General features: G+C 37.3%; 1 protein-coding gene across 1 annotated transcript in view; it reads right to left on the bottom strand.

Annotated features, from left to right (window-relative positions):
- Nucleotides 1–14,465, bottom strand: part of LOC106135321 (dystrophin) — an 85,276-nt gene extending 70,811 nt beyond the window's left edge. Inside the window, exons 1-4 of the mRNA XM_060950106.1 lie at nt 14,457–14,465; nt 13,583–13,755; nt 3,910–4,054; nt 2,728–2,851 (exon numbers count right to left, since the gene is read on the bottom strand). Of these exons, the coding sequence (XP_060806089.1) occupies nt 2,728–2,851; nt 3,910–4,054; nt 13,583–13,755; nt 14,457–14,465 (451 nt within the window). The remainder of the gene's footprint in view (nt 1–2,727; nt 2,852–3,909; nt 4,055–13,582; nt 13,756–14,456) is intronic.
- Nucleotides 14,466–18,840: the final 4,375 nt, after the last annotated feature.

Below are 18,840 nucleotides of genomic sequence, written 5' to 3'. Positions count from 1 at the left end.
TTGAGCTATTTGGCTTAATGATAGAATTGAGATTCAAATAGTGACAGGTTGCTAGACCATCGCCTTAAAAAGAATCCCAAGTTTGTAAGCTTATTCCTTAGTCGCCTTTGCGACTTCCATGGGAAAGAGATGGAGTGGTCCTATTATTTTTTGTATTTGTGCCGGGAACCACACGGCACGGCAGTTTTTTATTTATTTATTAATTAAATCGTTATGGGCGGACTTAATGCAGATTTTTAAAGTTAACCATAGACTAATTAACTTGGGATTCTTTTTTAGGCGACAGCCAATCTGTCGCTATTTGAATGTCAATTTATCTTTAAGCACTGAGCTGAGCGTGGACTTCCAGTCTTTTCGAGACTGTTTGCTCTGTCCATAATCCACAAGACGTAATTATACGTATGTTAATGCAAGAAACGTTGTCTACCAGTCAGTTTAAGTACCTCAGTTGACTTTTAAGACATTAGCGAGAAAGAGATTTATATATCTCATTCAATGGAAATAGATCCCTTCCTATGTCTCCTCTCCTCTCCCCTTTGGTGTGAACCGCGCCTTATACACGAACGATGACAAGGTGTATACCTCCTCTCTCCTCTATCTTTGAGGTTAACCGCTGATTTAGAGAGTGAGGGAAAATAAAACATATTTCTCATTAAATTGGGTCTAAGGGGTCTGATGGTCTAGAGATTCCTAGCCTATAGTTTTAAAGAAAACAGGATTAACAAAGAAAAGAAAGTGTGTAATATTTCTAATATCCCTACACGACTCGCCCAACGAACTCGGCCACTTTACTCGCCAAACGACTAACCCAATGTGAACTGCGTCAAGATCCGTCAGTAGCCAGACGGCAGGACATGTATGTATAGTTAGACACTGTTGTCATGTCTGTACAACCGAATGAGCCGGTGTTGTGTTATGCACATATACATACATATAATCACGTCTATATCCCTTGCGGGGTAGACAGAGCCAACAGCCTCGAAAAGACTGATAGGCTATGTTCAGCTATTTGGCTTTACGATAGAATTGAGATTATGTTGTGTTATGTCTTCGGGGATTTATACTATGTAAGATGAATGAACAAGTCTTTACGTATATAAATCACGCCTCTTTCCCCGAGGGGTAGGCAGAGACCAAATACTTCCACTTGCCACGATCCCTGCACACTTATATCGCTTCATCCAAAACTCTCTTCATGCAAGCTCATCGGTTTCGGGTACTCTTGACCAGACAATTTGCTAGAACGTCTCTGGTTTGATCAATAAGTCTTTATTGCACGCTAAAATTCCTCACCTCCGCACCTCTATTTGAATCTCAATTCTAAAATCAGCTGTATGTATGATGCTACAATGATGGCCACTGTTAGTCTTTTCGAAACTGCAGGCGCTGTTTAAACCGCAAGAAATATAGACGTCACTAAATGCTCATATGCGTATGCAAGTTAGGCAAAACATAACAATGTCGTCAAAGTGCATATTTAACAAAGATCCAATCAATCTGTGAGTGAACTAATTGCCAACTGATTGCTCGTTCACTCCGAGCCGTTCAGAAATCGGTCAGTTCAGAAATCGGCTAATGGCCAATCATGTTTCATTACAGTTTCAGCACTCTTCAAAGGGCATAAGGAATGATACGGTTAATGGGTTTTGCTGTGTTATACCTAAGGCACTTTCGAAATGGGCTAGGAATAGGAAATCGTAAAATACGACTGAGGTAATTGGCGCACATTAGATTCTCCTTACATTTTTTGTTTTGTTAAAGTAAACCGTCGCAGATAAGAGAGATGAGAGTTAATTTAGAGATCCATAGAATAACTAATATTTTTTTTTAGTAATAGACACGAGATTGCGAAGTTGACGTTGTTGAAGAAAATGCTGCAGTGCAGTTACCGCTTCTTCTGCACTGACGCTTTGGAAGCGGCAGTAAACTTAGTATTGAGTAATTTATTTGATGTCAACCAATGTTTTCAAATCAAAAGATATGACAATTATTAAGTGGTATGAATTATTCCATAATAATAAATAAAAAAACTACACTGCAGCATTTTCACCGGACGTGTAGCTATCTTGACTAACCTATCTTGCCTTAATGGCCTATCGTGTCTAAGAGACGACTAAGAGATAGACTTCAAATTTGGGATTATTTTTCTTAGGCGATGGGCTAGCAACCTATCACTATTTGAATCTCAATACTTTCATCGAGCCAAACAGATGAACGTGGCCCACCAGTCTTTTCAAGACTGTTGGCTCTGTCTACCCCGCGAGGGATATAGACGTGACCTTATAATATGTCTAAGTCTCTGTGCATAGGACTCCTGGGCTGCGAAGAAGGACGCAGGGGAGACTGCAGCGACACGACGTCACATTCTTTTTCTTCGTCAAGTCTTCACTTTGTACATGTACATATAATATAATCACGTCTATATCCCTTGCGGGGTAGACAGAGCCAACAGTCTTGAAAATACTGATAGGCTACGTTCAGCTGTTTGGCTTACTGATAGAATTGAGATTCCTATAAAATGACAGGTTGCTAGCCCGTCGCCTAATAGAAGAATCTCAAGTTTATAAGCCTATCCCTTAGTCGCCTTTTACAACATCCATGGGAAAGAGATGGAGTGGTCCTATTCTTTTTTCTATTGGTGCCGGGTACCACACGGCACTAATACAAAAAAAGCGGCTTACGGCCAATAGAAAAAAGTTACTTTGTCCGGTCATCGAATCTACATACCTTCAGTATCACTGGTGTCAGACAACGGTGGCTCGTTGGCGATGTACTGCCTACCGCTGAGGAGGTTGCTTTCTACCACTGGGCGTTTGTCTTCCAACTGTCTCCGGAAGGCGCGGTGGTCGTCCTAGAAATGGGAATGTGATGATTATTAAAAAATATATATATATATAAAAAAGAAGAAAGTTCGTTTGCCTGAAACGGGTGTGCACGTTTTTGGGTTCCAGTTTCCATATTGATAAACATCCAAGACCCAGGCCAATCAGAAAAAGTTCTTTTCTATTCATGCCTGCCTGGTCGGGATTCGAACCTGGGACCTCCGGTGTCACACAGGCAAGCGTACTACCGCTGCGCCACAGAGGGCGTCAAATAAATAAAACAAAAAAAACCCTTATATAAATAAATAAATCTATAATACCCTGAAGTGATGAGCCTGTATGAAGAGAATGATGGTAAGACAAAAGGATGTAATATCTTCCTATCCCTTCGGGAAGAGGCATCATTTTACAGCAACTCTGGATAAGCAAATTAACTCTTAAAATCATAAATATAAGAAACGCGAATAGGCACTATTTTTATAGTTTAATATATGTATGTATAATATGGATGAATAAACACACATAGTAATACAAACAATTTTAAACAACAGATTGTCGTGGGTAATATCACGTAAAATTAATTATCTGTTACCCGCCATTTGCGGCTGGCAGCTTACAAAATGGCGGATTCAAAATGGCGGATGATCGGTTAACAATTTGACGCGCCGCTGGAATTAGGCAAAATTATTTATTGGCAATCTGGTTTAGTGTTTCAGAAATTTAAGGAAATATATCCGATGCGCTGTTTATTAGAAATTTGAATAATTCGATGTGTTACCGTGTATTTTGCATTCGGTTATAGATGAAATCTGGCATATAAGATTGAAATCGCGTTCATTCATTGCTTTTAATTACAGAAATCTGGATAATATAGACTTATGTAGGTAGGTATGTAATTATGTATGTATGGATTATCTGACTTCTGTGACTTTAAACTATCTTTAACTCTGTGTCAAATCGAAATAAAAATGAAGCAGTCAGTTCCCGTAGGTAGAATGCCACGCGCGACGCCGTTTTACCGCGCGAACTATCGGTGTCCCGTTACAAGTCATAATAAAAACGAATATAATATTAATATTGCTCTTACCTGTTGCTTGACTAGTGCGGGCAAGTCTCCGCGGGGTGGCGCTAGTGCGTTCAACTCAGTCTCCTTCCTTATCACCCATTCTGTGAGCTCTCGCAATGACAGGAGTAACGCTGACCAATGTTCTGCGTTACTCTCCAGTCTATTCCTGTGAAGATAAAAAAATGATGTAAAAAAATTGGCACAAGTAGCAGAAGTTGGACTTTTTGGCGGGAACCCAAACGTCATGTTGATTGCGCTGTTGTATATTAATGACTGAAAAAACTTTGATAATAATCTGAAAAAAAAAAAAAACACTAAAACGGCACGAATACAAAAAAGAATAGGACCACTCCAACTCTTACTCATGGTTGTTGTAAGAGGCGACTAAGGGATAGGCTATACTTGGGATTCCTCTTTTAGGCGACGTGCTAGCAACCAGTCACTATTTGATTCTCAATTCTATTATTAAATCATACAGCTGAACGTGGTCTTTCAGTCTTTTGATGACTGTTGGCTCTGTCTACCCCGCAAAGGAAATAGACGTGACTAGATGTATGTATGTTAAAGTCAGTAAAACAAAGTAAGCAGAGATTGCAGGCTTATCTCAAATAGAGGAGGAGGCTTCGGATATAATTCAAAAACTTGGCTCGGAATAAGCACAATTGTTGAAATTTCGTCGGCGACGGAATGTTATGTGTTTAACTCGACTAGTGTTGGCACAATCTCAGATTTTACATTTTGTACTATACGTGTACATTTTGCATTATATTTCTAAGGAAGTTACTAAGTTAAAATAACCGTTGGTATGTTTATTTTATACTTTTGTTTTACAATTTTTTTTATTTAAAAAGTTTAATCTATACTAATATTGTAAAGCTGAAGAGTTTGTTTGTTTGTTTAACAGCGATAATCTCAGGAACTACTAATTCAAGTTGAAAAATTATTCTTCTGTTGAATAGACCATTTATCGAGGAAGGCTTTAGGCTATATCACACTGCAACTATTAGGAGCGAAGAAATAATGGAAAATGTGAAAAAAAAAATGGGGAAAATTATTAATCCTCGAGGGCTTCCACGCGGACGAAGTCGCGGGCACAGCTAGTTTAAAATATTCGTCTCAAGAAGAATCCCAAGTTAAGTCTACCCGTTAATTGGAGACACATTTGGTACATTCCATGTTTCTTTTTGTAAAACACATATTATCGATATGTTGCATGCCCGTGATATAGCAGATAAATCATTTATTTTTTTAAATACAGTACATACATACATACATATAATCACGTCTATAACCCTAGTGGGGTAGACAGAGCCACCAGTCTTAAAAATACTGATAGGTCACGCTTAGTTGGCTTAGTGATAGAATTGAGATTCAAATAGTGACAGTTTTGCTAGCCCATCGCCTTAAAAGGACCTAAAGCACTAAGTATGAGGATGCATCTGACAACACGTAGAGATGAGACAGATATATCGATATAATCACATCGACCATTCACAACACCACGAAATAAATCTCTGGCTATACTTGAGTTTTACACAGTCCCGTCTCACTTAATATTATTTAAATTAACACAGATTTCGGTACGTCTCACTCAAGACTTCCTTCAGCGTTAAAGCTAGAGACAGAAAATTTAATCCACATTTTATCATAATAAAAATGGGATTAACAATTTTAATTAACGCGCTGAGATATTTTAAAAATGTAAAGGGATTAAAATGCCTTTTATAATTTTAACTAGACTTTTATCATTGCTCTGATGAAATGTTGGTTATGCGAGTAATATTTGTAGTCCGTTTATAAAACGACGAGCTGTTTGGCATTATGATAAAATTGAGATTCAAATTATGACAGGTTGCTAGCTCGTCGCCTTAATAAATAATCCCAAGTTTATAATTCTAAGCCTTAGTCGCTTTTTAAAACATCCATGGGCAAGTAATTAATCCACATTAATTATCTTTTTTATTTTCTTTAAAAACTAACATTAATTAAGTTCACTCAAAACAAATCTTTAAAAACTTTACTAGATATTGCTAACGCTTTCAATTTTTTCTGTCTGTACGTATGCGCTTATCTTAGAAAGACGTGGACGGATTTTGTTCCTGTTGGAAATATTGAAAACAGGGTTTTCTGATGAAGGTTCACATCTATAAATGCTAACCGTGCGAAGACGGGGCGGGTCGCTAGTTTTAAAATAAAATGACAGGAATCCACCGCAGAGGAATATTTTAACAAAGTTTTCTTTGTAACAGCAGCAGCGGTTCTCACACATCAAAGGGCTCGGAATTCGTCAAAGACCCGACCGCAAGGGCCCACGACCTTCGACCCTCACCTGAACTCGCTGAGTAAACAATCATACAAGCTTATTACGTTATGATATAGTACATACATACATTCATATATATAGTCACGTCTATACCCTTTGCGGGGTCGACAGAGTCGGCATTCTTGAAAACATTGAGGCCACGTTCACCTGTTAGGCTTAATGGTAGAATTGAGGCACAAATAGTGGCGAAAGTATGACATACATATATGCTGAATGTGGAAATGAAGAACCAACATTTTGGGAACAGAGTGAAAAATGATATTGTCATTGGTAATTACCGTACCGGTTTCAAACATTGAGATGTCTTTGAATTTTAAAAAAGAACATAATTGGATATTTTTAATTCACAAACGAAGCTTCTAGATCTTAATCTAAAACAATAAACCGACTAGTAACAGCACTGGGATCTTTTACAACGCCATTAAAAGAGATTCCGCCATCTTGGTTCTAAACCGCCATCTTGTTTTATCGCCAACTGTCAGTTTTATGTTTGCCACGTATGCAGATTGCCTTTTATTGACTTTTCATAGCTGATTTTAACTGCATTTTCGTTCTTCAATGTCGTTATCTTTATTTCATTGAGAAAACTTGAAAGGTGGATTGAGAATGTTAACTTTGGAAATAGTTTGTTTGAAGTAAGAGACGTAATATCTCAGTTTGTGTAGCAGGTATAGTAAGAAATATGTACATACATATACATATAGTCACGTTTATAACGCTTGCGGGGTAGACAGAGCCAACAGTCTTGAAAAGACTGAATGGCCACGTTCAGCTTGGCTTGATGATAGAATTGAGATTCAAATAGTGAAAGGTTGCTGGCCCATCGCCTAAAAAAGAACCAAAAGTTTGTAAGCTCACCCCTTAGTCGCCTTGTACGACATCCATGGGAAAGAGATGGAGTGGTCCTATTCTTTTTTGTATTGGTGCCGGGAACCACACGGAATCTTCATTGCTATTGGCTAATGCCATTGCATACTTCGCTCTTACTGGCTGATGACTTGTGACGTAGAAATGTCGCCATCCACAACATGAACAAGTCTATTTAAATTCAGTTAAATATTTATCTCTTACTCAGCTGATAAAACAATACGCATTAAATCCATTTTACTGCCAGTTTACGCTAAAGTACCACCGTTACAACTATATTGACAATAGAAAAGCCATAAACTGTTATATTAAGCAGAATCTCTTTCCCGCAGATGTCGTAAAAGGTTACTAGTAAGGAAATAAGCATTCTGATAGTGAAAAAAAAAACACATAGGTTATGCTAGCTCCTGCTCTTCAATGAAGAAGGCTAAGTCAAATCCAGTGAAAGGAACTACTTACAGGGTTATTGTTTTTGACATTTGGCTAGTAACCTGTCACTTTCTCTAAAATGTCAATTACATCATCATCATCATCATCACAGCCATCCAATTATTTGAGCCTTTTGGGCCTTATGAATTTGAGTCAGTTCATATAAAAACGTATTTGTTTCATAGTAGCCTAATTTAAAACTTATAAAACTTGGGATTCTTCTTTTAAGCGACGCAACCTGTCACCATTTGAATCTCAATTCTATCATTAAGTCAAAAAGCTGAACGTGGCCTTACAGTCTTTTCAAGACTGTTGGCTCTGTCTACCCCGCAAGGGATATAGACGTGACCATATGTATGTATGTATGTTTCTTATTTTACTTTCAGTTCTTGAAATAAACGATACCTACCTATGTTACTTATGAGAATACTTATTGAATCTCAATTCTATCATTAAGTAAAAAAACTGAACGTGGCCTTACAGTCTTTTCCATACTGTTGGCTCCGTCTACCCCGCAAAGGATATAGACGTGACTATGTATGTAAAATATAAAGGTACACACAAAATGTAATGAAATATCAATCAATTAGCCTAACCCCTCTCCCATGGGCTAACTAAGTTACCGGTTTAATAGCCTTGCGGCTAGCCTGGGTTTACAGCCTAGACTTTATCGAGTGACAACCAATCAACGTATTACATTAATGTTAGTGTACAATTGTATTAGTTATAAATATACAAACAGAAAGACACGTCTAAATTCCTTGCGGTGAAGACAGAGTCTTGACGTGACCATATGTATGTATCAATAAGGTTTTCGTGCGGTGAAAACGGCGTCGCCTGTGCCATACTATGGAGAGAGATGAAGCCTTTTACCTCGATAACTTGTTGGATCGTAAAAAAAGCTATATTTTTTTTATATCAATAAAACGTCCAACATACAATTTAAAGTAAATTCTTTTGCAACAACACAATTCCATTATACGTGGCAGAAATAAAACGTTACATTTTAAGCTGGAATTTCAAATTGCTCACGACATGACTCTCCACTGCGTGTATCCGAACGCGTTTTTTAAATGTCATAACGGTGATGACAGAAAGGCGATTGGCGCGAAAAAGCTTCTACACATTTTTTTTTTAATTACATACATACATACTTATAGTCACATCTATATCCCTTGCGGGGTAGACAGAGCCAACAGTCTTGAAAAACTGAAAGGCCACGTTCAGCTGTTTGGCTAAATGATGTAATTGAGATTCAAATAGTGACAGTTTGCTAGTCCATCGCCTAAATGAACAATCCCAAGTTTGTAAGTCTATCCCTTAGACGTCCTTTACGGGAACTAGATGGAATAATACTATTCTTTTTTATATTTGTGCCGGGAACCACACGGCACACGGTGGCAAACGGAAAGATGTAGTTTCTGCCCAACCCTCCGGGAAAGAGGCGTGATTATCTATGCACTAGGTAATATTATAAAGGGGTAAAGTTTGTAACTTACTCGTATATTGTTTGTTTGTTAGTTTGTAAAGGCTAATCTTCGAAAATTATGAAACAATCCAAAAAATTCTTTCACCTAAAAAAAGATTAATTATTATTGCGAATTTTATAGGCTATATATGTACCGCAAGCAAAAGCCGTGGCTGGTAGCTAGTTTAATATAAAACTTTGTGACTAAAAAGTCACTTCAGTCTCCGTCAGAGGTGCATACGGCCCACGTTTCAGTATCATACGTCCAGTTTCTGAGTGCCGACCGATTTTGAAGGGCTATCTGGATTTATAACAAGAATGTTTGTTTGAACATTGAAATAACAGTCATACATACATAATCACGTCTATATCCCTAGAGGGGTAGACAGAGTCATCATTCTTTAATGGATGGACGGAATTGACATTCAGATAAGGACAGATAGCTAGTTCATCGCCGAAAAGAATAATCCCAAGTCTTCCTCTTGAATGACGATATGGTACACAAGTTCGATTCCCACCGTGGCCGTGTGCCGACTCTGTTCTAAGAAACGTAGGTTCATCATTTTGAACATTTACATCAACAAATAATCTTTTACGGAGAAATAAATCATAATAAAGTTAATGCATTTCGCCTTTTACGACTCAAAATATAAAGAAAATCTCATATAACGTTGAAGTTTATAAAGTTGTTACTTTATAAAACCATACAATATTTCAATTAACAGATTAACACTCGATTAATATAGAGCCGATTGACAGAACCATAAATATTCGTGAAATTTAATTTTCGCGCGGTAACGGTCATTCTTAATGTCGGCAGCCATTTTCTATAGTGGAGCCACGAAATAAGCGATAGAGGATATGATTTAGCGAAATTTCAGTGTTTTTTGTTTGAAAAAGGTTCACCATTCCTATGTGTGGCGAAATCTATACGCCACAAGTCACAAAAATAAAAAAATAAATTCACGCGATTTCTTTTCACGCAAATTCAGACAAAAACAGCGAAAACGAGCCGCGGTTCCCCAGGCACAACACCTAGCCTGGCGGAAGATCCTCTCTTTGGTGGCGGTCGAGCCGAATCATCGCTCCCGCTACATATGAATTAATTTATCGAGCTCTAGTAAACAAATAAATTTAGTTGAACCGCCTACAGCTAACCGTAAACCTAACAGCCCTATTTCTCAGCCCCACAATGCAGTTAATTAATCATTCGAACTTAACGATGTGTCATAAATCTTTTTTCTTTCCATCTCGTTTCGAATTCGACTCTAAAACGAGAGTGCTAATGTCGAAATTCCAACCACAATCTCACCACCCTTACATTTCTGTTCAATTAATTCATCAATTTATTTTTCAAGCGTTTTCATTTGAATTTGAATTTTTCCTGTTTTAATCCACTCCCATACAAAAAACTTGATTTATGCCCAAGAAGCTGAATCTATGACTGGTTTATTGTCGGTATTGCTAATGTTTTTGTTCTCATATTTGTGCCGTGCGGTTCCCGGCACCAATTTAAAAAAAAATAGGACCACTCCATCTCGTTCCCATGGATGTCGCAAAAGGCAACTAAGGGATAGGCTTACTAACTTGGGATTCTTCTTTTGACCTATCAGTCTTTTCAAGATTGTTGGCTCTGTCTATCCCGCAAGGGATATAGACGTGATTATGTGTATGTGTATATTATGTTTGTTCTCATAAATAACATAGGTATGTAGGTATCGTTTATATCAAGAACTGAAAGAAAAATAAGAAACTAAATCAATACGGATGCATTTTCTTCATTGTTTATTACAACTTCATATGTTATAGCTTAAACGGCTGAACGATACACAGATATATCTGGATACTATGTTTTATATCACAAGTGATTATAGTTAATGACCTAATGGACAACACAAATGGAAACCCTATTACATCCCTTTGGAAGGGCTCATAGCACAGAGCAAAGTTAGGGACACGTGGGCTATTCGTGCTATGCTCTGTGGACCCATGTAAATTATAATCACTACTACACTTTGCAATGTGGCGTAAGAAAGGAATTAAATATTTATAGCTGCATCCTAAAACTTCAAATGCCGTGTGGTTCCCGGCACCAATAGAATTAAGAATAGGACCTAATCTTTACTATGGATGTCGTAAAAGGCAAGTAAGGGCTAGGCTTATAAGCTTAGGATTTTTCTTTTAGGCGATGGGCTAGCAATCTATCACTATTTGCATTTTAATTCCACTCAGCTGAACGTTTCATTTCCACTCAGCTTTTAAGTCTTTTCAAGACTTCTGGCTCTGTCTATACTGCAAGGGATATAGATGTGACTCAATTTTTAATTAAGTATACATTTATGTGATTTGACTTGACTGTTATAATTAACTAGCTGTGCCCGCGACTTCAGCCGCGTGGAATAGTTATTTTGGGCATCATTGTAGCCCTCAAGGATGAATAATTTTCCCCGTTTTTTTTAACATTTTCCATTATTTCTTCGCTCCTCATAGTTGTAGCGTGATGTTATATAGCCTAAAGCCTTCCTCGATAAGTGGTTCACTCAACACAAAAAGTATTTTTCAATTCGAATCAGTAGTTCCTGAGATTAGCGCGTTCAAACAAACAAACAAACTTTTCAGCTTTATAATATTAGTATAGATTAATGTAAGTCTTTCAAAGATAAGTCGCGTGTTATCGCAATAAAGGAATAATAATAATAAGTAAATAAAATATAAGAAATAATACATACATACATATGGTCACGTCTATATCCCATGCGGGGTAGACAGAGTCAACAGCCTTGAAGACTAAATGGCCACGTTCAGCTTTTTGGATTGATGATAGAATTGAGATTCAAATAGTAAAAAGAATCCCAAGTTTATAAGCCTATCCCTTAGTCGCCTTTTACGACATCCATGGGAAAGAGATGGAGTGGTCCTATTCTTTTTTGTATTGGTGCCGGGAACCACACGGCACCACAAGAAATTCGAAAATAGAAATATTTTGTAGATTCTGTAGGCTGACATCCCTTCCTCAGTGTTGTGAAAGCTATGCAGGTCAGCTTAGAGATATCACACTCGATAAGTTATCTAATTCGGTAGAAACCAGGTCAGGTATTATTGGCAGGTATGTTTAATTCAATGCACTAATTGATTGTTTATATTTGGCTTCTATATTTAGGGCTCTGTTTACCCCGTTCAAGTAATTGTGAAAGAAAGAAGACTTTGCTATAATTATGTCCGTAGTAAGAATTCTGTACGGATCTTCTTTAGAGCCGTGTGGTTCCCGGCACCAACATTAAAAATAATAGGACCACTGCATCTCATTTCTCATGGATGTCGTAAGCGGCGACTAAGGGATGAGTTTATAAATTTGGGATTCTTGTTTTAAGCGATGGGCTAGCAACCTGTCACTATTTGAATCTCAATTTAATTAATCAAGATAGGAATCAAAGGACATAATTTATATCTTTTTCATAGGATTCACTGCGCTTTTAATACTGTCCGGGACGCAATATCGTTGGCAAATAGAAAATAAAAAGATTTTGAGATACCCACTTATTGTATCAAAAATGTACATAAATAACAATAAAATAATATCAAATCTGTTTACAAAAAATGTATTTCAATTTTGTCCCCGTACTCCGTAGGGGCGTAACAATAAAATTCTTAAAACAAATCCAAAGTTACACAAGCCGAAAAACAAGGGGCATGTTTAATAAAACGGAAAAACAAATTCCGCCCGCGGCTCGGGGGTTGGAAACACTGAATTAATTCGGCTGAAGGTGTTGCTAAAGTTTGCCAACTCGCTTAATTCGCCCCCGGAATATATTCACGGTACGTACATAATATTATCTTTATTTCAAAGTTGAAAACATATTGATTGATGGAAGGGAGGAAGGTACGAATTATGCCTGTATGTTATATAGAAATAAACGATCTCAAAAGAAAATACTGTCATCATCGAAAAAAAAATCACTTAAAATCTAGAAAAGAACATACATAGGTATATACATTTAATCACGTCTATATCCCTTGCGGGATAGACAGAGCCAACAGTCTTGTAAAGACTGATAGGCCACGTTCAGCTATTTGGCTTTAAGATTGAACTGAGATTCGAATAGTGACTGGTTGCTAGACCATCGCCTAAAAGAAGAATCCCAAGTTTATAAGCCTACCCCTAAGTCGCTTTTTACGACATCCATGGGAAAGAGATGAAGTGGTCCTATTCTTTTTTCTATTGGTGCCGGGAACCACTGCTGGGAACCGCTGTTCCACTGAGGCCGATTTCTAACAGCGACTAAGGAATAGGCACATTAAGCTAAAGCAGCTTTCACCATGATCCGATATGGGTTAGAAATCTGGACTACAGGGATCAGACGTCTGACGTACCTAATCCAGGATCATCGTACGTACCAAATCTGGACCAGGCGCACTCCTTTGGAGGAGTGAAGATACAACCTGATGAAGAAAACTCTAAACTCTAGATTCTACATGCATACATAGAATCACGCCTCTTTCCCGGAGGGGTAGGCAGAGACTACCTCTTTCCACTTGCCACGATCTCTGCATACTTCCTTCGCTTCATCCACATTCATAACTCTCTTCATACTCCAGATTCTACTAACCTTATAGCCATGCTCTTGGCCTTCAGATGGTGCCATCTCTGGTTCATCTCATCCAGTCTCCTCTGCAGCATGACAGCGTCTTCTTGCGAGGAGAGCGAGCCCAGCAGACGACGGCCCGTGCCCGTGAGCGACGCGTACGCATCGCGATGAGTCTCGATCTCTGATTGGAGATCCTGGAGACAAGAAAAGAGAGGTTATTAAAATATTACATACATACATACATATGGTCACGTCTATATCCCTTGCGGGGTAGACAGAGCCAACAGTCTTGAAAAGACTGAATGGCCACGTTCAGCTATTTGGCTTAATGATAGAATTGAGATTCCAATAGTGACAGGTTGCTAGCCCATCGCCTAAAAAAGAATCCCAAGTTTGTTAGCCTATCCCTTAGTCGCCTTTTACGACATCCACGGGAAAGAGATGGAGTGGTCCTATTCTTTTTTGTATTGGTGCCGGGAACCACACGGCACTATTAATTAAAATATTAAATTGCGGAAAGACCACAGCTTCGCAGTATGGCACGTTTTACGACGTTTTTATCGTGTAAAAAAACGTTGTTTTAAACGTTGTGGTAACGGGACAGCGATAGTTTTGCGCGCGATAAAAACTGCGTCGCGCGTAATAAGGAGGTTGATTATTGAGTACTCAATAAACACTATTCCAGATAATCACGTCTATATCTCTTGCCAGGTAGACAAAGCCAATAGTATTGAAAAGACTGTAAGGTCGCGTTCAGCTATATGTCTATTGGCTTCCAAATTTGAAAAGTCAAAAACAACAAACAACAAGAACATCTCGATCTATCAAGCATTCTACTAAATAAATAATATTATTAGGAAAAAGTTCTTCCCTATCCACTTGCATTGAATCTAACCACTGCCATTACCACTGTCGAAGATAATGTTGAACATTATCCACCTTCAAAAAAAGCAAACATAACATCCCTTCTTTTTTTAACGAAACGAAATTTTTGCAAACTTTTCACATTTCAAGGTACAGCTACAAAACTTCGTACGGTCACTCCCATACATTTTGCATGTCCACTTGCAAATCTCCGAAGGGCTTGATAGATACCCGCATTTATCTTCGTTAAGGGCAACCTCTCGTCGGCAAAAAATGTACTACTATCCATTTTGTCAGGACCTTATTCGGTTCTGGGACCCTTTTCGCTTGTTTAAACTTGCTCTTTGGATTTGTATAAATTATAAGACATGATGTAGGGAGGGCTGGAACGGATATTTTTAAAACAGCCTCGAAATTCTGTTGATTTTTGTGTTCATCGCTTTATCTTTTTTTTTAAGTTATCGTTTAACGGAAGAACAAAAGTTCCTTATTGTATTCATAGTAGAAAAGTTTTGAACGGATAAAAATTTAAAATCAAATTCGTGACAACGTTCTGGTGAAATTTTAAGTCAAAATAACCTCACACGCACGACCTTAAACGATGAAATAAAATAAATATATTTTGATCGTTCCCAAAGGAAAAAGATAGTCTCTGATTGATCTGATCTCTGATCGCGACTTTCCAGATAGGTTAGAACCTATCTGGAAAGTCGCGATCGTATGTGTGTAAGCTGTTAACAGAAGCAGACAGTGATAGAAATAATTGTTCAGAAATCTCATCAAGACGATTGTTAGCAAGTTAAAAATGATCATTCCAAATTTTTTCTGGAAATTCATACGTACATATGGTCACATCTATATCCCTTGCGGGGTAGACAGAGCCAACAGTCTTGAAAAGACTGAATGGCCACGTTCAGCTATTTGGCTTAATGATAAAATTGAGATTCAAATAGTGATAGCAACCTTTCACTATTTCCATCGCCTCAAAAAGAATCTCAAGTTTGTAAGCCTATCGCTTAGTCGCATTTTACGACATCCATGGGAAAGAGATGGAGTGGTCCTGATCTTTTTTGTATTAGTGCCGGGAACCACACGGCACTGGGAATCCCATACACTACACATAATACTATCATTTGCCGAATCGCCTCCATTGTGTGAAGAACACAAAGGGTCACCCTTTGTTTGGTAACCGCATTTTTCCTCTATAATTCCGAGCTGGCCACAATAAGTTGCCACATAAGCGGGTGATTTGTCTTCTGTCTGATGTCCTCGGAACTAATGTTATTCTTAACTGGGACACAAGCTGAGGGGTTACAGATGTGGCGCTAGGTACGTGTCTGAATTTGATGTGTGTCAGAATCGCGGGTGTACCTCACGGATTTAAATATCTGTTTTGGATTAAAAACGTTCCTGATGTGTACCTCAGTGTACCTATCTTAAAAATCTGTGTACCTCCTTCTATGTAAAGATTTTTAAATAAAATGGGTACACCCGCCATCCTGACGTCAGGACCACGGGTGTACCCGCGATACTGACACACATTGAATTTGAAATTCAGATTTATTTTTTAAGTCATTAGTTTAGTGTGTTATATTTTTTCTTAAAGCGTATTATAAAAAAAAAAAATAAAATAAAATAAAAAAAAAAAAAAAAATAAAAATTGTTTATTTCAGATAGCCACGGATCCATATCAATGTTAGTAAACTTAGTCTAGATTTGTTAGTAACATGGCACGATAAGAAATACTAAAACATAAAAAACAAAATAAAATAAAATAAAATAAAATAAAATAAAATATAAAATAAAATAAAATAAAATGGAGAGTGATCAGATCGGCTCATTTCTTTCACAGATCACCCTCCTCACAATTATTGAGATTCAAATTATAGATTGCTTCCCAACCATTATTTTGCGCATCACCTAAATAACTGTTTGAAATGTTCTTCTGTTAAAAACATTTCATTCCTTTATCTATGTTATTCATCCGACTGTCAAACATATCTTTGTGAACTTTATTTTGCCTGTATCTGTATTTATATTTTCATGTTTTGTGTGGTGTCCGTCGAATAATTTTTACTCTAACCTTCCGGCTATACTGGCCTTATCATGGGTGGAACTAGTCTTACGTTTGCTCTCTCTAACAGCGCACCCGTTTTTGACTCACTACGAAATTCCTTTAGTGTCCCTTTACTTTTGTCTACATTTACATCTGTCGGATTCAGTCCAACAGATAATATAAAAATATTTGATATTAACATGTTTAATAGAGAATTGACCCAAAATGTCCTTACGAAATTCGTGAAACAATACTTACGAGATTTTGTTTTCTTGCATTATTCACAGGTTAAGTAATACTAATACAAACACACATCACAAACGTCTCACGGTTAGACAGAGCAATATTGTCGATAGTTTGAAAGACCGCGTACAGATGAATACTTCTACAATCGACGTTATTTGTGGAAAGAGTCGCGATTCTAGCGGAAAAATGTAGGGAGATGGAATTGGAATTATTCTTTGCGATGCGGCTTTAAATTGTAGACGATTCGAGTTGACAAACAAGCAAAAATGTAACGTTATTTCAGAAGCTTCTTGCGAACATACATACATATATATATGTTCACGTCTATATCCATTGCGAGGTAGACAGAGCCAACAGTCTTGAAAGGATTGAATGGCCACGTTCAGCTATTTGGCTTAATGACAGAATTGAGATTCAAATAGTGACAGGTTGCTAGCCCATCGCCTAAAAAAGAATCCCAAGTTTGTAAGCCTATCCCTTAGTCGCCTTTTACGACATCCATGGGAAAGAGATGGAGTGGTCCTATTCTTTTTTGTATTGGTGCCGGGAACCACACGGCACAATACGAGTAATTCTGTCATATCATAACAGACATGGTATTTTTAATTTATTAAGTTACATATATTTTTTTAACTTTCAGTGATTGTCATTTTTTTATTTTATGTAGGTATGATTATATGTCATTAACCAAAATATAAAATTTTATTATTGCAAAATTTTGAATTGGAACCGCATTATTTAAATTCTTCCGTAATTTTTCGTCTTCGAACGATAGCGCAAGAAATGAAACCTAACCTAACCTATACCTAAAGCTATGTTTGATGGTCGGATGAATAAAATAGATGAATAAATGAAATGTTTTTAACAGAAGAACATTTCAAACAGTTACTTTGGTGATGCGCAAAATAATATTATTAGACATCTCCACTAAACGTACCTACCTACTTTTCGATTTTAACAAATATCTATTTGTTAACATTTCAAACAGTTACTTAGGTGATGCACTAAATAATACGAGTAAATTTAATTTGACATCTCCACTAAACGTACCTACTTTTCGATTTTTAACAAATCTCTATTTGTTCCCCGGTTCTCGAAATATATATAAAAAAGGCTGAATTAAGTGCCCCGTTGACTTCACACCACGTTATTTTCTCTAACTCTCTCTCTCTGTTTTTGGCATCACACAGTGAGTATGAGTTTCACTCTCAGTCAATCGATAAGATCCAACGAAAGTTTGGTATGGTCAACCGATCAATCCATCCATATAATCACGTTTATATCCCTTGCGGGGAAGACACAGCCAGCAATCTTGAAAGGCTGACAGGCAACGTTCAGCTGTTTGGCCTAATTAAAGAATTGAGATTCAAATAGTGACATGCTAGCACATCGCCTAATAGAAGAATCCCAAGCTTATAAGGATCCCATCCCTTAGTCGCTTTTTACGAAATCCATGGAAAAGTGATGGAGTGGTCCTATTCCTTTTTTCATTGGTGCCGGGAACCACACGGTACACGAAAACCAACCGATGTAATACAAAAAGTAGTCTTTCGAAAAGCCATTTTGCTAATCTACCAACCGTAGGTATACTTATTTTGTGAATATAATTAGTTTACCTATCACAGCGGCCAAGGGTTGTGCATATAACCTGTCAACTGCGGGGATGGGTTACTATAGTGATGGGAAATGTTACAAAGTTTATCGATAAAAAATCTATCGATATTAATTAGTCTGCTATGCAGCATTGGTTTAGTTTTACACAAAATAAAATAATTAAAATGCAAAATTGGGCAGACATTTTTAATTTTTATTTAAATACCAATATTTACAAAAAACGAGAAGACGGCACGAGCTGTTATAATAATTTTGAACAGCTTTTACAATCCGCTACTTAACTAGACTTATGTTTATTTATTTGATATTTGTTATTTTAAGGTAATACGTTTAAGGTTTATTAGAATCAGTAAGTTAATTCAAGTTTATAGATATCTAATGAATTATGTACAATGAATAAGGTATCATGTATTTAGCCAATGCCTTTATTTACATTCTTCTGTCGTGGACCTACTGGAAGAAATTTCTCTAGAAATAAGTAGTGCCCTTGTGCTTATTT

The sequence above is a fragment of the Amyelois transitella genome, chromosome 20 (assembly GCF_032362555.1).
Source record: "Amyelois transitella isolate CPQ chromosome 20, ilAmyTran1.1, whole genome shotgun sequence".
Taxonomy (NCBI): domain Eukaryota; kingdom Metazoa; phylum Arthropoda; class Insecta; order Lepidoptera; family Pyralidae; genus Amyelois; species Amyelois transitella.
The sequence above is the reverse complement of the archived record's forward strand: the minus strand, read 5'-3'. Positions and strand labels throughout refer to the sequence as shown.